At 41.5% G+C, this 24,971-nt stretch overlaps 1 protein-coding gene across 1 annotated transcript in view; it reads left to right on the top strand.

Annotated features, from left to right (window-relative positions):
• tlcd3a (TLC domain containing 3A) overlaps window positions 1-24,691 on the top strand; it is a gene marked incomplete at its 3' end in the record, with an annotated part of 54,692 nt that extends 30,001 nt beyond the window's left edge. Inside the window, exons 4-5 of the mRNA XM_080435928.1 lie at window positions 10,166-10,261; window positions 24,344-24,691. Coding sequence (XP_080292054.1) covers window positions 10,166-10,261; window positions 24,344-24,691 — 444 coding nt within the window. The remainder of the gene's footprint in view (window positions 1-10,165; window positions 10,262-24,343) is intronic.
• Window positions 24,692-24,971: the final 280 nt, after the last annotated feature.

Raw genomic sequence — 24,971 nt, 5'->3', positions numbered from 1 at the left:
GGTCACTGGTAGGCGGGTTTCTGAACTGTCCACAGCCCTCCTCTGAGACACGGACTGAGCAGACAAAAACTGTGCCATTTTAGTGAGGACCAATGGACCCTTTGCTAAGCCCCACCCACTCCACTCTGTGACTGGTCGTGCGAAGTTAGTCACACCCAGGCCTGGCAGCGCCTGGCAAACTTTGCTTCTCACCCATTTACTTGCATGTTAAATGATGGCTTTTCCCCTTAAAAATAATCGATCATTTCAGGAGCAAGAGCTTCAAAATCTCTTCTAAATCTAGTCAACAAGGCCTGCAGTAGGCTATGCACTGGACAAATGTGCATGACATTATTTCAATAAACTAAAAACATGGGAAATGTTAGAGGGAGTAATAGCCATGGATACATGACGGTCAACTGTCACGACCGTCATGGATGAACTTCAACCTGGTGTTTGCACTTTCTCCATTTATGGCCCGTACATCTACATAAACGTTCATATTTCAAATATAAAGTGCTTATCCCATGGCCACGGATGTTACATTTATGTACGGGCTATCAGAAGTACCCGTATCATCCGTATTGTTCAATAAAAAGCATTTTAATCTGATTGGTGGCCATTTTCTCCATGCGCTTTCAACTGAGCGACCCTATCGGTTGGTAGGTGTATTGCACTCTGATACATTATGAGAAAATGGCCACTGATCGGATTAAAATGCTTTTTATTGAACAATACAGAATATACGGGTACTTTTGAGAGTCCTGTGCATAATTATAACATCCGTGGCCATGGGGTAAGCACTTTATATATGAAATATGAACGTTTATGTGTACGGACCGTAAATGGAGAAAGTGCAAACACCAGGTTAAAGTTGATCCATGACTAACAGCAGTTTTCATGTACCGCAGGGTAAGACTGCAGCAGCAGTTAAATAGACGAACAAATGAATTAATATACTTTAACGTGCGGAATCCGAAACAGGCAGCGCTGTGATTCTGAATTTTGTTACGATTACGGTGATTAGTAGCTTATTATTGACACCACCTGGGCGAGTGAGTCGTGTTGTGTAACTTTCCTGACGTTAAGCTGTGTATGTGTTCAACACAACCGACCCGGTCTAAGTGCAGATTTCAGCTTGGGAAAAGCAGCCTCCGACGGGTTTGGGTACGTGGTTCATAGTCACCATTGCGTTATCGTGGTATTCCTATTCTTGCTATTATGTTGCAAATGATTGTGTGTGTGTGCGGGCAAAATAACATTGACAGCTATGGCAGGTGACGAGAGCTTGCCAGACCTATGCCAGGCTAACAACGGTTGCTAAGCTGGCATTGGACAATCGCTTTTGGGGTGGGGTTTAGCGAAGGGTCCATTATATGAAGATAAGACACAAAACCCCTAATGCTGTGTTCACACGGGCAGATACAAAGATACCATTCATTTTCAAAATGTTCACATTTCTAGCTGCTACAAAAGATACAAAGCTACAAGTTCAAGTTGAGCTGGGTTCAACTTCCAGATACAAAGATACAAAAATACAACTGTAGGTCCGATGACTCAGCGCTTGATGATGTCAACGATCGTGTTGAGCAACATAATAGGTCGTATAGGTGTATTTTCGTATCTTTGTATCTGCCCGTGTGAACGCAGCATGACTGCTCCCCTCCTACGCTCAAAGGCTGACCACTTCACTTGGGCAGCCATCAGCTTGGGTGAAGCTGAAAACTGTAATCCCCTCCGCGGGATCAAAAATGGTAGTAAAAGTAAACGTACTCACTATGCAGAATGTTAACACATTGACCGCCAGAGGTTAATCTCATAATGTACTCACCAGTGCCAACGTTTTATTGTTGTTTTTAGTTTTTTTCACGTCGCCATAGATCTTGTTAAAATCCTTAAGATTGAGCCGTACACGGTCTGTTTACATCGGCGACATCTCCCTGCGTGTACCAGTCCAAACCACGTGTCAAACGGAGCCGCCATGTTTGAGTTCTGACCGTTTATGTTAACATGGGAAATGCGAGGATGAAAAACTACATAGGTTTACAGGGGTTTTTGTGTACGACTTAGAATGGAGGCAGACGGGAAACAAAAAACGGGATCGCACTTCCGGTTGACTTCGGGTGGTGTTACACTGAAAATGGTCCCCCTAGAAAATTGAAAAAAAAAAAAAAATCGAAAAAAAGGAAAAAGCACCACAGCCCGTAGGCTACGGGATCGGCGCTTAACCGTTGGATTTAACGGCCCGTAGAACTACGGGCCCGGCGGTCAATGTGTTAATGCCAGATTCGTGTCGTCTCTGTCGGGTGGAAACCTCATATGTCCAAAACTGTTGTACTTTTCACGATTCAAATTTAAAAGTAGCAAAAGTAGCAGATCCACAAGCTCAAAACGCGTCGCTTCGAGCTGCGTTTCGAGCTTGTGGATCTGCTACTTTCTTTTTTGTAAACTTTTTTTTTTTTTTTTTTTTTTGATTTTCTGGGGGGCTTTTCTGCCTTTTTATTGATAGTTTAGTAGAGAATGACAGGAAACGGGGGGGAGAGAAACAGGGAGTGACACGCAGCAAAGGTTGTCGGGAAGGGGATGCGACACGCCGTCAGGCATCAGAGCCTATGTGATATGCGCCTGGACCGCTAGGCCAGCGGGCCGGGCGCCCCACTGGATCTGCTGCTTTTGATGCTTTTTGCATGTAGTATGATCAGGTAGGGCTTTCATTTACGAAACAACACAAAATGTTAAAACGTGGAGATAAAAGGTTTAATTTATTTCTTTTTTTGGGGCTTTTTATGCCTTTTTATTGATGTGACGTTAGGCTGACAGGAAATGGGGAGAGAGAGAGAGAGCTGGGGAGTGACATGCAGCAAAAGGCCGTCGGGATCGGGACTCGAACCCGCGACACGCTGACAGGCTACATCGTATAGCCTAGGTGCCTGGACCGCTACGTCAGCGGTCCGGGGCCAGATAAGAGGTTTCTGCCCGACATCAACGATTATACAGTATATCATTATTGGACTATAATTATTGATTAGCCAGCGGAGGCTGGCTAATCAATAAGTTAATGCATGATGGGAGAGAGGTGTGAGAAGCAGGGCTGGAGGAAGTACTCAGATGTTTTGTTTTTTATAATAATAAAAAGTCATAAAAGTAGCAATACCACAATGTAGAAATACAAGTTAAAGCAGTGGTTCTCAAAGAGGGGTCGGGGTCCTTGAGGGAGTTCCAGGGGGTCCCCAGCTAAATGATAGATAGTTAGGAACCAACGGGTCCATTTGGTTTTATTTCTACACTCTCAGAGTTACATTAACATTGATTTTACAATATAAATTGGGGTCCCAGAGAAAGAAATGCCATTAAATGGGGGTCCGTAGACTAATGCATGTCAAACTGGGGAAATTAAAATGGTTGAGAATCACTGCTAGAGCCGTGCAAATCTTCTCTTATGGGGGTCCCTGGCATATCTTTTCAAATGGGGGTCCGCGGGCTAATAAGTGTCAATTTGGGGGTTCTTGACATGAAAAAGTTTGAAAACCACTGGGTTAAAGGTGTATTAAAATTACTTGAGTAAAAAAGGTACAAAGATATTGGCATCACATTACACTATAAAAGGTCAAAAGTACTCATGGGAACGTAAAAAATAATAATATATATATATCTGCTATTTTTTTTTATTGCCGAAGTATAAAATAGGGTTTAAAGGGCAAGACTACTTTGGTAAAGGTTTGGGTTGTGTAGTTACCTTGCCATGATGTAACTCCAAAGGTGGACAAGAAATAAAAAATAATTGCTCCATTGATTAGAAATATGCTCCTCATTGACTTACATGCAAAGCAGCTCTCAAAGTCACTCTCTTAGTATGTAAACAAAGCTGATTCAGACAATAGAACATCACCAAACCCAGTACCGTTAGTTTTTTTTATAAAAATGTTAAAGGTAGGGTAAGTGATTTGCGTTGGTTAAAATAAGTGTTAAATAGCTCTATATTCTGATAGTACTCATTGCTATAGAGTGTTTGTTCAGTATTAGGAGTCTCCTTGTCTCTCCACCTCTTTATTAAACAGAAAATGCATTTTCGTTTCAGTTTCATTTCCAATTTTATCCAACCAGGACAGAGAACTCAATCAGGATATAGATTAAACAAGTGAAATTGGAAGTGATGACACTAAGAAATGAGCAGACAAAATTTGAACTGGAACACTATACAAATTAAGCTTACAAATTGGTACTTTCTCCTGATTGGCTGAGATTTTGACACCTACCGAAAAATTTATTTTCTGTTTATTAAAGAGCTGGAGAGACAGGGAGACATCTGTTACTGAAAAAACACTCTATAGCAATGCTTACTATCAGAATATAGTATTTTAACCTTTTTACAAAATACTTTTTGTTTTAACCAAAAAATATCACTTAACTTCCTGTTGATTTCGCTATTTTAATTAGGAAGAAAACCCGGACTGGATCCTCGACTGAGTGCCGCGCTATGAGCTTGTAGATCTGCTATTTTTGAAAAATCTTGAAAATTCATGCAAATCTTTGAATATATATATTTTTTCAAGCAAATATATCTTTTACTTTTACTCAAATCTTTGCTTCTGGGGGGCAAAATGTCATATCATTTTGGACCAAAGAAATCTAAAAATGAGACAGACTACATAATACTCTCTCCCAGGTTAATGCATGCTGGGAGAGAGACTCAATCTTCCTGCATGGTAATAATCCATCCGCTCTGGCATGGAGTTCCATGCTAACACTCGGTCAGTCACACAGATAAGGTTGTTTACTTTATCGCTGCACATGTTCAAATTCCCACACGGACAGATGATATCAAACCCTGCATTATACATGCTGGCATGCATTTCCCTGTTACGGAACGTGATGATTATTTGTCCTGTTTTAATGCAGAAAAGAGTAGTTCGCCTCCAAAAAAAGAATTATCTTCTATCAATTACACACCCCCTGAATGAAGCCTTGAATTTCTTTTGTTTTTGTCGTATTCATGAGCCAATAATTTGATGACCTGCGGAAATTGAGTCTCCTACTGACCAGCCACCCGGTCGGTCATCGAATTATTGGCTCATGAATGCGACAAAAAACAAAAAAAAAAGATTATTATTACAAAACCACTTCATACCTGTATATATACTTTGGCAATTTGAAAATAGCCGATCTACTAGCTTTGCGACGTGTTGTGAGCTTGTAGATCTGCTACTTTCTAGGATTACTAGATACTTGCTAGGATTTTTATAGATGTTAAAACTTGTGAAATGGGACCTTCTGCATAATGAGTAAGTACATTTTGATGCCAATACTTTTACCCTAGTCAATTTCGAATACCTAACTCGTACTTGTAACAGAGTATTTCTGCAATAGGGTATTGTTACTTTTACTTACGTAAAACATTTTAGTACTTTTTCCACCACAACTTCCTATCACTTATCCACCTAAAGTTCCTTATTGATGACAAGACACCATCATACTCCCTTGAGGGTCGGCCCCGCCTCCCTCTGGTTCCGGTGGGGTGGGGTGGGGTGGGGTGGGGTGGGGTGGGGTGGGTGTGCTGAGGTGACCACCTCACTGCTTATCACCGCTGCTCAGTGACGTCATTTTGTAGCCATCCCACCCACCGCAGTGGGTGGATGGATGTATGGCTAAAACTGGAGCATGTAGGGGCCTGAGTTACGTGTGCTAATGTGCAAGTATAGACAGCCATCAACAATATTGTCAATGCTTGCACATCGGCACACCTAAATCTAACACGCTCATTGTTCATTTTACTACCTGCAGCAGTGTTGCTTATATGACGCTGTACTATATGGTCAGTCTGTGTTCTGAGGCTGAATGTTTGACCTGTACAGCAGAGCTGTCATTCCATACAAAACTAGGACCGGCAAAAAAGTGACCATTTAAGCCCGATTTCAAACATTGCGTTGCAACCCGTTGTGAGCTCGTCTATCGGCTATTTTCACCCAAGATGTTTAATCCATTAAGGCCTGAGGTTCCGATTCTACAAAATGTCTTCTAAATCCTACGTTTTCTGAAACACTTACGTTGCTATGATATCAGTGGTTCTCAAACTTTTTCATGTCAAGGACCACCCAAAATGAGTAGTATGAGTAAGTATTTGGCCGCCGACCCCCATCTGAAAATATTTTGTTCCATTAACACTACCACCGCCAGGCCCGTAGCCTACGGGCCGATAAATCCAACCGTAAAGCGCCGATCCCGTAGCCCAGTGTATATCAACCCTGGAAAACATCCCAATTTTGGGCCGGGGCTACTGCTGAGGTGTGCCGCGCCGTTTGAAGGAGGTTTGAAAAAAAATCATTTTGAGAAAAAAAAAAAAAAAGATTTTTTTTTTTTTTTTACAATAATACAACAATAATAATAATCAGGCATGCAAACAGCCCGAGGTGAAAAGGGTGACAACATGCTGTTTTTTTTCGGGTCAGGTGTCACACTATTGCCCTATTTGGATTCAAAACGGCTAGTGGAAGCTGAAAAGCTACAAGTTTGCATGTCTGAATAATGCAAAAACAGAAATATTTGTTTGCATTTGCTTTTTTTCTCCCCCATATATTTTCATGATAAAAAAGTGCGTATCGTATCGAAATCGTATCGAAGTTGTGTGCCCAATATCGTATCGTATCGTTTCGTGAAATGTGAAAATCGGCACACCCCTAGTGTGTGTATATAGATATACCGTATATATATATATATATAATTATATATACCGTATATCTAGGTGTGCCCTGGGATTTCTTGGCTATGCCAGGTGTGCCTTGGCACAAAAAAGGTTGATAGACACTGCCGTAGCCTACGGGCTGTGGTGCTTTTTCCTTTTTTTTCGAAAAAATCAAACTTTTTAAAATTTTCTATACGGCACATTTCATTGTAACACCACCGGAAACGGAATTATTCGGGATCACGTTTTGCCGATCCCGTCGGCCTCCATTCTAAAGCGCACACTAAAACGCCATTTTCTTCGATTGTAGTTTTTCTCCTCGCTGATCACTGTTTAACATAAACCGTTCTAACTACAACATGGCGGCTCCGTTTGACACGTGGTTTTCACTGGTAGATGCAGGGAGATCTCCGCGATGTATACAAACAGTGCACAGCTCAATCTTAAGGATTTTAACGAGGTCTATGGCGACGTGAAAAAAACAAAAAACAACAATAAAACGTTGGCACTGGTGAGTACATTATGAGATTAACCTCTGGCGGTCAATGTGTTAATGGGTTAATGAAGACCAAAAACAGAAAAGACACAAGGGACTCAGGCTATACATTCATTCATTAATTGTTTACCCACTTAAACCGCATAGGTTTAGCCCTATGGTTGCAGAAGTGTCTATAAGTGCTCTAAAAACGGATTAATCTGCAAAAAACAGGCAGGTGAAGGAAATACCAGAATTTTGAGGTTAATACAAAAGCTATGGGTGGCAATTGCCATCCCCTGGAATCCCAAATGAACACGAATTGCAAATTTGGCCTTTAACCCTGGAAGTGTAAAAATGGACTCATACGGGGTCAGAGCAAAAAGCCAAAGAAGTAGTGAGTCAACTCGCTCTTCGCCAACCGGTACGTTTTTGCTGATTCATGGTCTTTAATGAATTCTTCCTCTTTGAAAACTGTGTAAGACTGCATTCCATCCAGTGACAACTCAAGCATAAAACGCAGTATCTACTGGAGAGGATCGATGCCCGGAAATGACTTCCAATTAAACTAATTAATCAGTATTTTATATGGCTGCTGGAATCAGTGGTGGAAGAAGTACAGCAGTGGCAATACACACACATGTGTTCTGGGGAGGAATCAATTGGCATAACGACTACATCGGGGAGAAAAAGGGTCAAAAAGCTTCTTTTTTTTTAAACAATTTATTTTATAGAAAGCCTCATTTTGATGAAGGCATTATGGCAGACCGAAAAAAAGGTTAGACTTGGTTTTGGAGTACGTGCAGGCTTAGCAGTGTCTACAATGTTACCCACGCGAGAATCAAATCAAGAACCATTGTTACCATAAATCCCATAGCCCGGAGAGACGGCTTATGATTGACTAATTGGCGGTCAGACGAGCACTGGGCAGTGTTGGACTCTGACGCAATAATTGAGCAACGGTGCACCAAATATTACATAAAACACCAGAATATCAATGTTGGAAACCCTCTCCCTTTAACCCATTCAATCCGGGAACGCATCTGTGTCATTTTAGATTTCTTTGGCTATTACAAAATAGCAGATCTACAAGCTATCTACAAGCAAATATATATATATATATTTTTAAAGCGAACATTTGTAAAATATTTTGTTCCAGGGACCCCCCAGAAGCAAAGATTTGAGTTACAAATGTTCGCTTTAGAAATATATATATATTCAAAGATTTGCACAAATTTTCACGAAAAGAAAAAAGAAGTAGCAGATCTACAAGCTGCCGCGCTATGAGCTTGTAGATCTGCTATTTTTGAATAGCCAAAGAAATCTAAAATGACTCAGATGCATCCCCGGATTGAATGGGTTAATGCAATTAATTATAGCCTCTATGGTGATTTGGAAGTTGCAGTAGATCAATTTGTGATTATTTTTGGATTAATTGTTTGGCCCTAACTTGAGCACACAGAGTGCGTGATGTACATGGTCCGGTCGGTGCATTTAGCATTCCAGGTTAGCAGGCCAGGTGCAACGAGAAACCAGGCCCTTTGTTTCTGTGCCGTGGCTGACAATGGGGATATGGGATCACCTTACCCTACATTATTTAGTTCCAGCTGCTGTCATCCCTTCTGTCCTGACCTACTCCTCTTCTCCCTGCCCGTTTCTCCTCACCCTCCAGGTTTATGCCACCCCCACCTTGCTTGGATTCAGATGCTTGACAATGCCAAAAAAGACAGATTTTAGTTTTTTTTAAGAAGTAGCGCGGTGTCCGCAGCAGCCGAAGAAATCAGGGGTGATGTCGGCCACACCTACACAGTAAAATCGGGAGTGCTAATGTTTTATTCTTTATGGTTATTTCTCCATTATTTAACCAAGTGGGTCCCATTGAGATTATTATCTCTTTTACGAGGGGATCCCTGGCCATGGAATCAACAAGCAGAGACATAACGCATAAAACAAAACGGAAACGCAAGTTACACACTGATAACTGATAACGAACTCGAGTGAAACAGCCTCTCAGTCCTCCGTTTTTAACGTCTGAAGTAAACTTTTAAAATCGCCCCAAAGCGATCACGCGCTATCCTGAAACAGTAATGACGGACCCGTCTCCGGATTTTACTGTGCAGAGTGCAGACTCACTATTAAAAGACACACACACACACACACACACACACACACACACACACACACACACACACACACACACACACACACACACACACACACACACACACACAATTAAAACCGCAGGGGGTAGTCAGGTACTTAGTTAGGCACGGTGTAGGGTTCCACTCTGCGGTCTAAAGTCATTCTTCCGTGTGCAGATGGCAGGGCCACGCTTGCACCCTCTCATGGTTTATTTATCACCGGCACACACGTAGCAAAGTAGCCCTGCCAGACAGTAGCTTGTCTTTTGTCTGGAGTACTCTTCTTTATCAGGCTCATCGATTCACCTTATCTGGATGTGTGTGTGTGTGTGTGTGTGGTCAATATTTGAATGGTTGCTTGTTCATCGCTGGCGGACCAACCCCGGAACGTCACTCAATTTCTCCCTCTTCCCTCGCTCCCTTTCTTCTCGTTCCGTCTCTCGTTTTCAGGTTCTTTGTACGCGCTTTTTGTATGTGCTTTGTTTGCATTGAAAATGCGCCCGTTTATACGAAAGTGCCGATATAAATGAACGTTCGATTTGACTCAGCTTTCCTCCTCGCCTTCCTTTCTTTGTGTCCTTTTTACATTGACTCTCATGTAAAGTCTGATTTACTCTTTGATTGTTTTGTGTGCAGAAAATATAAGCACAAGCCACTCGCTCTGCCCCAATATCATTGTACCATTTTATTGAAAGCCCTGTTGCTGGCTTGTCTCAGATGTTTTATGGCCTGTGTAACCTATTGTTCCCTATGCGCTCTGTTGTAATGGCTCTGTTGTAATGGCTGGTGTTTCTGTTTACCCTCCATGTCAAACTTTGGTGCTTTATATGTTTATTTGTTCACTCAGTCACTCACTCTGCGTGTGTCCTCTGTTTTATTTTCCATCCCCAGTTCTTCCGAAGGGAGCAGGGGGATTTCTTCATCGGCTGCTTGTTTCTAACGGAGCTCAGCACTCCCTTCGTCTCCCTGGGGAAGATGCTCATTCAGGTGAGATCGCACGGACGCACACACACACACACACACACACATGCACGATATATGTAAGTGCACGGCGTTTGGGGAGGCTCCCCCTTTTGGGCGGGGGCGGGGGCGGGGGTGCGGGCGGGGACTTCTTTCTTCTACAATAGAAGAGTTAAGACGTCACATTCTAATACAGCCCGAATACTCAATCACAGCACCTCGCTAATTATTTGACTCCCAATCCACTAACACTGGGAGTCTGGGTTCGACTCCCGCTTGGGACAAAACTTGTTCAAACTTTTTTTCGCCGATAAAGTATAGTTTTTTTTCCGAGTTATGTACCGATAGGCACAGAATCGTAAATGATGTTGGTGGGGACTGCGTTTGCCCCAACTGCCACTCAAAGTGACTACTGGCCAATCACAGTGCGTCTTTCCCGGGACTTACCCAGCTCTCAACTTCCGGTACACAACCAGAGTGCACTAACATAGCTCGCCACACACACACACACACACGTGCGCGTGAAGACATTTGCAAAGAAAAGACAACGATGAGATCAGAAACACTACAGATGTTATGGATTATGAACGTGCAGATTGTAAGCTTTCAAATGATGTGTCATACGCTGAAATCTGAAAGATATACTTATTTGAAGGTTGTTAAACATCAACTCAAGAGGCAGAGAAAAGGCACAATCGAACAAATCTGTGTTATCTCACTCACAACAGTTACTAGTTTTTTTCTAAAAACGCTGTTTGTTATTTTGAGTCGATTCATTCAGTATTTAAACTTGTGTAATATGAAAAGAGAAAAGAAAAAACCTTTTATGAAAAACAAAAACAAATCATTACCTTGATTTGTGTGATTTCCTGTTCACCTGTGTTGCGGCATATTCTGTCAGACCCTGTTGTCACCAATAATTATAGATGGTTAATGATAATGAAAACAGTCACGAAGAAAAAGTAAGGTGTGAAATTAAGCCAGATGAATCGTCAGCTGTGTCTTAGAATGGGAAGTAAGTGTCAACCCTTGTTTTAGACTCTGTTCACACTCTGAACATCACTTGTATTATTGTTTTGCACATATACCTAGCATTGAGCCTATGATCTTCTTGTTTGTAGACTAGAGGGTGTTATTTGTGTATTATCTCATTTAACTTTTTCAACAAGCTGCTTCTCTGCCCGAAGGCCGAATAGCTCCTCTTCACAGCAGACATTTGGGATATTTTGCCCATATAAATGCAGCTGAAGAGAATAACCTTAATTCTGGGTCTGTTTCGGTTTAGTTGTATCGGCGTGGACAAGCCTGTACAGTTAACTCCATTATGTTACACAGAAACATCTAAATGAAACGGACCCAGAGTTGATTGTATTACCTTCTGTTGCGTCTATACCTAGCTGTGCCTGCCAGAACGCCTGCTGTGAAAAGTGTCCGTCTCAACAGAGCAGACACTGTGTGTGCTCATTTAACGTGTTGCAATAATCGAGCATAAAAAGGGCCTGTGGTGGTAATAATAATAATAATACATCCAATTTATAAGCGCTTTTCTCAACACTCAAAGTTGCTTTACAAAAACGAAACAAAAGAAACAACTTAATTAATCCATTTAGACCTGCGATACGATTCTACAAATGTCTTAAAAATCCTAACAGTTTTCTGAAACACTTACGTTGCTATATATATCAGTGGTTGTCAAACTTTTTCATGTCAAGGAGCCCCAAAATTATATGGATTTGGCCGCGGACCCCCATCTGAAGATATTTTGTTCCAGGAACCCCCCCAGAAGCAAAGATTTGAGTTACAAATGTTTGCTTTAAAAAATATATATACTCAAAGGTTTGCACAAATATTCATGATTTTTCAAAAATAGCAGATCTGCTATTTTTGAATAGCCTAAGTATAAAATAATGGCAAATCTGAAATGACACAGATGCTTCCCCCAGTCTTAAAGGAGTAGTTCACCCAAAAAAATATTTATTTTCTATCATTTACACACCCCATGAAGCCTTGAATTCATGGAAAAAAAATTTGTTTAGTCACATTCCTGAGCCAATCATTTGATTACCGTCTCCTAACGGTTAATGTATCCGGTAGACTCAAAAGAGACACGGTCATCAAATTATTGGCTTAGGAATGCGCCCAAAACAAAAAAATCTTCATGAATTCAAGGCTTCATGGGGTGTGTAATTGATAGAAAATTAGTCATTTTTTATTACTAAACTATTCCTTTAATGGGTTAACAAGGGAACCAGGAGACCTGGTACTGCCAGACCCCTAGTGGTTGAAATCTGAATGGCCGGACTTCGCATGACGTGTGTGCAGAGGAAAAGAGGGACAGACCGACCGACAAAGCCTCATGTAGGCCGACCCCTTGGGTCTGGCAAAAACAAAGCAAACAAAAACATTGATATTAAAAGGCAAAAGAGAGGGTATTGGAATTAGGTGGGGAATGCGAGAGAGAGGTGGGTTTTTTGGGCGGTGTAGCCGCCCCTATAAGTGGGGTTGGGACACCTCATTAGTATTAGTTTCCTGCACTGTGATTGGCCCACTTTCCTGTACTGTGATTGGCTGACTCTATTGGCTCACTCTATTCAGCACTGTGATTGGCTAGCGAGACACATGATGACATTAATAACCTATAAATAGGATTATGCACTTCCAAAAATCTATTTTTTTTTGGGAAGTGAGCTTCCATCACTATGATGACCACTGTGATGACCACACCGCCCACTTCACACTGGGTGTGATTTTTAGGGTTTTTAAAGGGCAAGAAGGGTGATGTGAGCTGGGAGTGAGTTCCAAAGGGAGGGGGAAAGCAACTGAGAAAGCCCTGCTGTCACCCCAGGTTCGTTTCTGTGTCGTGGGGATGTCAAGGAGGTTGGCATCACGTAATAGCTGATTTTACACTTGGTTGCATGCTGAAAATAGCCGATCTACAAGCTCATTGTGAGCTTGTACTGTAGATCTGCTATTTTCAGAACACATGAGCGCAACCAAACATAAAATGTCTTAGTTCTACTGGATCTCTTCTCCACTAGTCCCTCCTTAACATTTTAGTCTAGTTTTTATTTGTTGACAAAATTGTCAATATATTTAGTCTTTTATAGTTTAAGTCATCATAGCTTAATATTTATAACAGGATGGGCCACATGGCTCGGCAAGGCTTAATTACTACTTACTTACGGTGCACTCTTGTACTCATTCATCTGTACGTGACTTGCTTGGTCAGGACACCCTTGTATCACAGGTCAACGCATTGGGGACCCATGTTAGCGTCACTTTTCAGCTTTCAGGGTAGTAGTCTGTGTCACGTGACACATAATCAGGACTGTCACCATTATGACATTTTACATGATGATTAATTGTCACTCAAATAATTGCGATTTAATTGTGTTTTTGTAGTTGAACACTGGAGCATAATGTGGATACAAATTACGCTTCTGTTTGGCTTTTATAGGCTAAATAACCTAAAAAAGAAATTACTGACATGTTTAATAGCTTTATACTTAAAACAAAAACAAAAGTGGAAATAGCCGATCTATTTCCACTATTTTTTAAAAGGCTATTATTAATAAATGTAACAGGCCTACACATAATGTGGACCATGTAGCCTCGACTTTCAAAACACCATTATATACATTGAAAACACTTTAAATCAAATCTTAAAACAAAAGGCAGGTGCACTAGCTGCCAGACACGGACTCCAGCCCCCGTGGGGAGCCGCCCGAGCGAGACACTAAACCGAGTGGCTGTGACGGGCGGGCGTGACGTCCGCTTCTGCCAACTCAGCACGTTCTCCTTGAATACCTATAGACAGAGAATTGTAAATGATCTTCTACCCAAACAGGTACCGTTGTAAGAACTGTACAACTCATTGCGGCGTAGTAACCTACTGAATTATCAATTGAAAGTACAGTATAGACTTTGGTAGAATTGACTCCTCTGTCTCTGTCTCTCTCTCTCTCTGTCTCTCTCTCTCTCTCTCTGAGATGCACTCTGGCAATATTTCTTAAGTGACACAAATAAGATTTAGTCACATTCCTGACGTGGGCATTGAAAAATTTACAATCTATGATGACACCAAGGTTTTTAGCCTGGTGCCCGGGACTGAGTGGCAGTCACTTCAAATTAGATGCCTCTGCTCCAATGAAGAGTGAACTTCCATCTCTCTCTGTCTCTGTCTCTGTCTCTCTGTCTCTGTCTCTCTCTCTCACACACAAAGTGGTTAGCGCTGATAACGTTATGCCTTTCAAGCGTGGAGGCAGATAAAACGGGCCTCAAAATGAGTGCCATTAATTGTTATCTGCTTTCGTATGATAATTAATATTTTTAGACCGAACGCTGGACTTGTAGCTTCCTGCATTTCAGTAGATATATGTATTACATTATGTCACGTAGCGCTGTTTTGGCATTTAGCCCATTTAAATACACATTAGTTACCCTTAGTTCTCTGTTTACATATTATGCATATGTATGCAAAAGACTGTCTAACAAAGATAGTCGGCTAATGCCTAATTTAGGCTCCGTCATACAGCACTTTCGCTCACCAAAAATAGAAGACCTACAAGTGTTTTGAGCTTGTAGATTGGCTATTTTTGTATAAATCTGGTTTAATTGTAAATAATTGGAATGGGGAGGGTTCGGACCCTTGGTTCAAGGGAGGCCATGAACTGTCTCGGACTTAAAATATCCCTGTTGTGTAGAATGATTATTCTACAGAATAGAATGATTATTCTACACAACTGTAGCATCCATATTCAGCAGTGGTGGAAAAAGTACTCAGATGTTTTACCTAATTAAAAGTATCAATACTGCAATGTAGAAGTACTCTGTTACACAAAAGTACAAAAGTATTGGTATCAAAATTTACTTAAAATACCAAAAGTAAAAGTACTAAAATATTTGAAAATAGCAGATCTACAAGCTTGTAGATCGGTAGATCTTGTAGATCTTGTAGCTTGTAGATCGGTTGTGAGCTTGTAGATCGGCTATAATAGCCTCGGTATGAAATAGGGCTAAAGTGCTTAAAGTTGTACAATGCAGATTCACAAATAACGATTTTTAGCAACCTCTGCTGGTCACTACCGTCACTGCATACAATTTCCGTAGTCCTCAATTACCCAGAATTCCATTTGTTTTCACCGGAAGCCAGAAGCGTTTCAAAAAGCGTTCTTTTAATTGTTTTATACTATCTGCGGATCGTTTCTCTTAGCCAGTGGAGCATTAGTTACCATGAGCTGTGCTTTCTTTTTCTGTTCTTTTTCGATCTTCCAATCCTACATTCTCTTAAAATCAGCGTGAGGTTCCTTTTTGTTATTAGCGCGGTAGTTCCTGGCCAAACAGGAAACCGTTGCGGTAGTTCCTGGCCAAACAGGAAACCAGTGCATTTCCGCCTCCGTTTTCCGGCCAGATGACGTCATTTTCCCGGGAAAGTCCCCCCCGACAGCGTTCAATAGAAAATATATAAATAAAAGGCTTCCGGGGGTGAAATTCATGGAGTGGGTGTTGTGAAACTTTTGCCACTCACAAAAGATATACAATTTAACTTTAGTTTTGTTGAAAACGTTACCTAGTATTACTTTAATGTATGTTTTATAATGTAATATATTTACATCTGCAAAGTAACTAGTAACTAAAGTGTTCAAATAATTGAAGTGGAGTAAAAGTACAATATAGTAAAAGTATAGACAATTGGAAATACTCCGGTAAAGTAAAAGTACCTCAAAATTGTACTTAAGTACAGTACTTGAGTAAATGTACTTAGTTACTTTACACCACTGATATTCAGTTAGCGGACCACAGTCTGGATGTAGACCTAGCAGGCGTCTACAAACCCAACAGCATAACTTTAAAAAAAAAGATAAAAGATTATGCTTGTGAAATGGCACAGCTTGATTCACGGCTAGAGAGTGTCTTTATTAATGGAATGCGTCTTATCCAATCGTGTGCACTGTGCAGGCTTTCAAATTAGTTCTTTCATTGTCCCGACGTCCGGCGCACGCATGTAGGTGACAAATGCTGAAGCCAGTATTTCTTAATGAGCTATTAAGTCTAATTTATATGCTGTCGTGTGACACTGTCGGTTGCCAAGTAGAGAACAGATCTTACAACCTAACCACGGTCACAGTATGACAAGCTTTTTAGAGTCTGGAACACCATCTCTCAGGATATCGAACGTTGCTGTCGGGCAGAAACCCCCTATCTCCAACTTTTTGTGTATTTTTCGTAAATTAACGCCGTACTTGATCATACTACAGCGTCACACAAAAGTAGCAGATATGCAAGCTCGCAACACGGCGCGTAGCAACTCGTTTTGCGCTTGTAGATCTGCTACTTTTGCTTTTTTTTTTTTTTTTATCCTTAAAAGTAACAGTTTTGGACATATGAGGTTTCTACCCGACAGAGACGATATATAACAGTAATACACAAGGATCATTGTCGAGATGGAAATAAGCCTTTTTCCATGCCTATGCTTTAAGATGACATTTCTCCCATGACACTTCAACCCATTCGCACAGATAAAATAGGCCAGTTGTTTCAATAACCCAGCCCCACTACATCATTTTATTTCCTACTCCGTGGATACCGTGTGTATGTGCACGCATATAATCCAATTCCTTACAAACACACAGCGTCCCTGTGGCAGCTCCATCTAGCATTGAGATTAAGCCTTCCCGACAGAACATCAAAATTGCCCAGCAATATCCATATTTATTTTTGTTGTTGCTGTTGTTGTTCCCCTTTACAATTCTTTTTGGGTTCTATCTATGCAATACCTAGTGGGAGAAGAAGTACTTGGATGTTTTAAAGTAAAAGTATCAATACCACAAATCAAATGACTGTCTTTAAAAATGTACTCGAGTAAAAGTACAAAAGTATTGGCATTAAAATAAGCTTACACTACCAAAGTAAAAGTACTAACTTGTTTCAGAATTTGTCAAACCTTTTTTTTTATTATTGGCTGTTTTTGAATAGCCAAAGTATAAAATAGTGCTGGCTTAAGTGGTTAATGTACGTTTTGTATTAATAACCTAAATCTGCAATGTATAGTAAATAAAGCGGTCAAATAATTGTAGTGGAGTAAAAAAGTACAATATTTGCCTCCAAGATGTAAGGGAGTGGAAGTAGAAAGTATTAAAAAACCATGTACCTGAGTAAATGTACTTAGTTACACCACTGCTGGTCAGAAATAGCCACATTATTTTTGTTGTTCCTCTCTACAATTCCTTGTGGGTTCTTTGCAATACCTTGAATCCCCAGAAACCTTAGGATGTCCTTTTTCATTTGGTGAGCAGCATGTCACTGCACCATGAATATTTAACACACAAAACAGTCAGTAGAGCTCTGGCTCCCAGCTACTATCTCTCTCTCTCTCTCTCTCTCTCTCTCTGCCCTTTACCTCTGCTCGCTCGTCCACCCTACTGTGCTCATTAGGGCTGCAACCATCGATTGTCTTCTTCTCGATTATTCTATTGATTACTTTTTTCAATTAACCAACATAACCAACATATTTTGGGGGATTTTATATTTTTTATTTTATTTTTTATATCGATGCGGGGATTTTTTTGGGATATATATATATTTTGTAATTCTTTTTATAATTGACTTCATATTCCTCCCTATTTGAGGAAATTCCTCCCAAAAATGTCAATAATCTTTCGGTTATTTTATCAAAATAAATTTGATATTTTTTTCATAATCGTTTCAAGTGAAGTCTGATTAAAGTGCGGTCCATACTACCGACCCTCCAAAATCTTTTCTGTGGTTAAACTTAGGAGATTTTTCTAGGGCTAGTTACAAATTGCAGACAGGTGCTCTTTTATGGTGATTTTGAAGGAGCGTAAGGAGTTACACTTTTTGATGTTTGTTGGGAGGGCATTCCACATTTTGGTGGCATAGCAGTAGAATGAATTTGTCTCCATGTTTATGCTGAAACTGGATTGAGTGATATCGGTGGAGCTCCCTCTGGTGTTGTGCCTTTGTGTGTCTTTCATGTTGTTGAAGTAGCCTGTTGGGTGTAAGGGCATCCCTGTTTTATTGAGAATTTTGAAGGCCAGGCCCAATACAAGTTGTTTACTCTGTCTCCTACCCTGAGCCATCCCACCCTAGCATAATGAGCATGTGTTCTAGGTGAGAGGCCAAGTAGTAACCTGACCAGATATCACACCTACTCAAGCCTAGAAATAAATCATAATAATTGGGAACACATCCTTCCTGTATGAAATTTGGCATTTCGCGTTACAATGTTAATGGTTGCGAAATGTCCCAAAAGGTGACCTTGTTTGTCTTACGTCACAGGCGTAACATGCCCATATTTGGAGACCGCTTTTAATTCTCGGTTTTCAGACCTGAACGCCAAGTAAAATAAATCCTCCATTATGTTTAATAATGGACTTCCCCTGCTTGTGCGTAAAGCTGTAGTGTCAAGCAACTGAATAGTTTAGTTTTTACAGAAGCGCTTGAACCTAGGATGGAAGACGTTCAATGGTGTTAACTAAACAATGATTATGTTTAGATCAGTGGTTTTCAACCAGTGGTCCGGGGACCACCAGTGGTCCTTGGGAGTACCAGGGAGTCCCCAGCGAAATGAGTTAACATAGCGTCACAATCGTTTTAACCACTTAGCTTTGGCTATGTTGGTGCCGTGCGATGAGCTTGTATATCTGCTATTTTAGAAAAATCTTGAAAATGTGTGCATACCGGTATCTCTGAATATATATTTAAAACGAACATTTTTAATAATATAATCGTTTCAAGTTAGTAGTTCAAGAGTTGCAGCCCTAGTGCTCATTATATCATAATACTCTGTGAAATGAGATCGATGGCTTTCTAATGAGATGTAAGCGGAGGAGAGACATTTTCACTGTAAAGCAATGGTGATGTATGAGCGTGGCAACGCTTTGCTGACATCTGCCTTCAGCAGAGAGCCAAAGAGGAGCGTTAATTCCAGCCTCCCTGCCTTGCTTTGGGCCAGATCAGCACTGACACAGCCAGTAGTGGAAGAAGTACTCCCATTTTCTCTTTACTTAAAGTAGCACTTTGTAACTTTCCTCTTCTACCCCGGATTTGAACCCGGTTTCCTGCGCAAGTGCTGAAATGACCATTAACCATTGAGCTAATAGAGCCTGCCTGCTTGATCAGGGGATAAATTGAATCTTGAACATCAGGTCAAAATGTATGGTGAGACATGTGTCATTGGACACAATCTAAATGTCTCAATAGAAGAGCAGGGAGGGACAGCGAGTGCATTTTCCGGCAGCGGCTGCTGCCGCGGAGCTTCCGGCGGCGCCAGCTTTGGGAGTGTGCTGCGTTTGTGTAACGCAGTCCCCACCAATATTATTTACGATTCTGTGCCTATCGGTACATAACTCGGACGGCGCTTAGTCGACTAGCAGACCATCGGCCGGTCGTCGCGGGCACTCGCGCCTGGAGGCGCTCGGGCGCGACTCCTTGGCCTCAAGGTCTGCTGAGTCGGCGCGCCTCCGTCATGGTCCAAAACTATACTTTATCGGCGGAAAAAAGAAGTTGACTGCCGCTCCTCCACCGGCAGTTCCGCGACTGCCGCTCCTCCACCGGCAGTTCCGCGGCAGTTCCGCTGCTCCGCCGGCAGCTGCCGCTCCACCGCCGGCAGTCACTGCCGGCAGCTGCCGCTCCTCCACCGGCAGTTCCGCGGCAGTTCCGCGGCTGCTGCCGCTGCCGGAGAATGCACTCGCTCCTTCTGAGAGCAGGGAGACCCAATTGTTTAACCCATTTAGACCTGAGGCCGATTCTAAAAACGCCTTCTAAATCCTGACCTAAGTTTTCTGAAAAACTTCAAATATTTATTCAAAAATTAGAAACAAATGTATGTTGCTATATACTGTACATAGCAACAAGAACCCCAAAATGGATTCCCGTCCTGAAAGGTATAGTTACAAATAGGGGTTCCCTATAAGTTATATCGTACTAACATACTCTACCATGCAGATTGGACAAAATTACATTTTATTCATTAAAAGAAAGTTTCATATTGCCGCTTTTAAGTAGCAATACCACAATGTGGAAATACTGTGTTACAAGTAAAAGTCCTGTATTCAAAATTGTACTTGAGTAAAATGTACAGAAGTAATTGGCATACTTAAAGTTCCAAAGGCATTAAGTACTCGTTATGCAGAATTTTCCATTTCAATATTTTTCAAACGTTAAAAAAATAAATCTCAATCTTTCAAAAATAGCCGCTCTATAAGCTTACAACGCGTTGCATCGTGACACGTCGTGAGCTTGTAGATCGGCTATTTTCGAATGGCCGAAGTATAAAATTCATTGTGTTAAATGTACAGTATGCTTTGTAATGATAATCTAAATTGTAACTTTGTGACTAAAGCTATCAAATAATTGTACTGGAGTAAAAAGTACCATATTTGCCTCTGAGAAGTTGTGGAGTACAAGTATTGAAAATGGAAGTTGTCTCTGTTGGGTGGAAACCTCATCCAAAACTGTTATTTTTCAGGAATCAAATAAAAAAATAGCGGATACCAAATAGCAGAAGCTCAAAATGTGTTGCTTCGCGCCGCGTTTCGAACTTGTAGATCTGCAATTTTGTATGCTTTTGTGTGACGCTCTAGTATGATCAAGTAGGGAGGTAAATTTACGATAAAACACAAAGTTAAAATATGGAGATTATGGAGGTTTCTGCCCTACAGCAACAAAATACTCAAGCAAAGTAAAAGTACCACAAAATTGTACTCCAGTACTCCTTCCTTTGGACCAGATCAGCACTGACACAGCTCCAAAGCATCCACATCAGTGAGGAACGTCCGCCGCTCTCATGCCACCCATGCTAATTTCCATCGATCGTTTTGCTGGCAGGGGTGTTGAGATGAAAAGTCAAATGAAAGCTGTAAAACTCACCCGTTGCTCTTGTAAAGTGGTATTAAAACCAATTAGGCACAAATATATTTTGTATCAATCCCTCAGGGGGGATTTAGGCCCAGTGGAGCTATAGCTACGTGAGATAAAATAAACTAATAACAGAACAATACAGAGCACAACATGTACTCACTGTGTGCACTTATTTACAGGGGGTAAAGTACTTTATAGAAGAAGAAAAAGAAAATCAATGAAAATTAATCAAGTGAAACTTTAGTAATTGAATAATCTAGGGCGCTCAGGTGGTGAGGGGTAAAGTACCTTCCTACCACCGCAGAGTCTAGGGCATACATGGGCAACTGGCAGCCCGGGGGCCACATGCGGCCCCCACCTTCACTTAATGTGGCCCGCAGGTTAATATCGGAATACTGATATATTATTGATTTCAGCTGTCACAATTATAAACATGCAATCATGACCTGCTTTAATTACTTCAGTCTATATTAGTAGCTTAATGACACAAATTCTATTGTCTTTTTTATGTCCAATGTATTTGTATTTAAGTTCATAAAGTTAACATAAGTATAACTAAATGCATTTGAAATTAAATAAAAATGTTACTTTTCAGGATTCCAATAAAAAAATAGCAAATCTTACAAGCTCAAAACGAGTCGCACTGCGACGTTTTGAGCTTGTAGTTCGGCAATTTTTGCTACTTTTGTGTGACATAGAATGGCGTACAGCATTAATTTACGAAAAAAGTTAAAATACGGATATAAGAGGCGTCTGCCCGACAGTATATGCAATGTGGCCCTCTGGAGTGAGTGTGGAAATATAGTGGCCCTCTCCATCATCAAAGTTGCATCACCCCTGGTCTAGGAGTTCAACTTCAAATCCGCTGTGGTCTATTTGGTTTGGCCTGGCATCTACAGGGGGAGGGAAACCGGGCAGGGAGGGCGATCTTTGTCGCTGCAAGTACTCCTACGTACTGAAGGGGTGTTGAACGGGAGGAGTTGGACGGAGGTGTTGCGTTCTCCCCGTGGGGGAGGGCTAATTGGCATAATAACTGTGTGGGAGTAAATAAAAAAGGGCAAAAGCTTGCCTAATATGAATGAATATGAACGCTTGTCTTTGTTTCATATTATGAGAGAAAGCGCTGCAAAGCAGAATGCCCGCAACACTTAAAATTAGACAAGAGTTTCAAGGTGCACCGCTCAACAATATCGTGAAACTGAGAAAACAGCCAGCACACACACGCAGTAAATGTCCTTTTCACATGGTTTTATCTGAGAAAACAGCCAGCACAAAGTAAATGTCCTTTTCACATGGTTTTATCTGAGAAAACAGCCAGCACAAAGTAAATGTCCTTTTCACATGGTTTTATCTGAGAAAACAGCCAGCACACAGTAAATGTCCTTTTCACATGGTTTTATCTGAGAAAACAGCCAGCACACAGTACATGTCCCTTTGACATGATTTTATTTACCTCTCCACGGACAGAGCAACGGACGCGTTTCAACTCAGCATTGTGATGATGACCTGTTAGGTTGAAACGTGTCCGTTGCTCTGTCCATGGAGAGGTACATAAAATCATGTGAAAGGGACATTTACTGTGGGACTGTGTGCTGGCTGTTTTCTCAGTTTCATATTATAAACATTAAATGTTATATTTTTGACCGAATCAAACAAAAAAGCAATTTCAAGATTGTGGTTTGGGTTCTGATAACTTGTGACGAGCATCATTCATTTTCTTTATTGCCTTGTTTTTTCTGCAATTTTAACATAAAAATGATTCGCATTCACAGTACAATTCTGGTTGTAATATACTGTAAGTTAAATATACTGAGTTGAATGAACACTCAAGACTTTGCTGTGTAGTTGAATCAGGAAAAAATACAGGTAAATTAAATGTGGCATTTTATAGTTTGGGTTGTGATGAGCATCATCATTTTTTAATTTGTCGCCTTGTTTTATTGCAATTCTAAAATTAAAATTAACCACATGGATTCATTGAAAGAGGAAAAAGAAAATGGGACCGATTTCCTCCCAGATTCCTTCTGATGGATTTAGATTGGCTTTCAATGTTTCTATCGTTCATTAAATCGTTCTGAAAGTAATTCAAGTTGTTCGCCAATATCATTGTCATCCACTTCAGTTAGAACGATTTTTTTATAATGACACATTTCGTTCTAGTTATTGTGCTTGGTGCGAAAGGCCCATGAGTGGTCAATAGAGTACCGAAGTCCTGACTTCATTCGTTCGTCCCCTGGGTCACAGAAGTAATTTCTCTATGGAGAATAACATTGGGTCATCTTAGAATCGTCTCATTGTGGTCCAAAAATAAACAAAATTGTCCCGGTGCTATTGTCAGGGAGGTGGCTCTGTATCGTTTATGATAGTCAGTTACTGATATCTGATACAGTCTGTTTCTGGCGAAAATGACATTAATTCGGCGGCGGTAACGTTAGCGTTTTCTCGCCATCAGTTTTTGCTTCATATCCATATGAGTCAAGCCCCGCCGGGCTCATTTGTTTATTTTTGCAACACAGTTCTTATTATGATGCAATATTAAACACGTCTATGGGAATTCAGAATGGGGGGGGGAAGGTAGGCCAGGTAGGATGGGTAAATTACGTCAGACTTCGGTGCTCTATAATGTCTAGTTTCAGCCCCTCTCTACTGACACATTATCCTTTGTGTCTTGGTCCCCACCATGCAGCTGTACTGACACATTGTTTGTCTCTTGGTCCCCACCATGCAGCTATACTGACACATTGTTTGTCTCTTGATCCCCACCATGCAGCTGTACTGACACATTATGTTTGTCTCTTGATCCCCACCATGCAGCCGTACTGACACATTATGTTTGTCTCTTGATCCCCACCATGCAGCCATACTGACACATTATGTTTGTCTCTTGATCCCCACCATGCAGCCGTACTGACACATTATGTTTGTCTCTTGGTCCCCACCATGCAGCCGTACTGACAGATTATGTTTTTGTCTCTTTGGTCCTCACCATGCAGCTATACTGACACACTATGTTTTTGTCTATTTGGTCCTCACCATGCAGCTATACTGACACACTATGTTTTTGTCTCTTTGGTCCCCACCATGCAGCTATACTGACACACTATGTTTTTGTCTCTTTGGTCCTCACCATGCAGCTATACTGACACACTAAGTTTTTGTCTCTTTGGTCCTCACCATGCAGCTATACTGACACACTATGTTTTTGTCTCTTTGGTCCCCACCATGCAGCTGAACCTGCAGGAGTGCTGGGCGCACAAGGCGAACGGCGGCATGGTGCTGCTCACCTTCTTCATGTGCCGCATCGCCCTCTTCCCCTACATGTACTGGGTGTACGGCCGCCACTACGGCATCCCGCTCTACGCCGTGCCCTTCCACATCCCGCTGGTTGCCAACCTGGGCAACTCCTGCATCCTGGCGCCGCAGGTCTACTGGTTCGTGCTGCTCTGCCGCAAGGGCTACCGCCTCTACAAGCGCAGCCGCTGCAGAACGGCGGACGGAGCCGCTAACGTCGCCAATATCGCCGCCGACTCTGCCGCCGCCACCGTCACGGACTACACCACCAAGCGTGGCCAGTAGGGGGGGAGAAGGGGGTAAAACAGGGGGGTCGAGTCGATCGACCCGCTATAGCTCAAAAGTCGCACATTTTTTGACTACTAATGCTACTACTTCTGCAAAGACGCTACTTCTACGTATCGCCCCGCCCCCCCTGCCACCGCCCCCTACAGTTCCATCTATAGTACTACTGTTACTGTCATCGTCACTGCTCTCCGACTGTAGGACCCCCTGCTGCTACGACTCTGCTTCCACCATACCTGAAGTATACGTATTACCCCCCACCCCACCCCACCCAAAACAC

The sequence above is a fragment of the Gymnoscopelus braueri genome, assembly GCF_963280865.1.
Source record: "Gymnoscopelus braueri genome assembly, chromosome: 8".
NCBI lineage: Eukaryota > Metazoa > Chordata > Actinopteri > Myctophiformes > Myctophidae > Gymnoscopelus > Gymnoscopelus braueri.
Note: the sequence above shows the minus strand (reverse complement) of the source record. Positions and strands in the feature narration are given on the sequence as shown.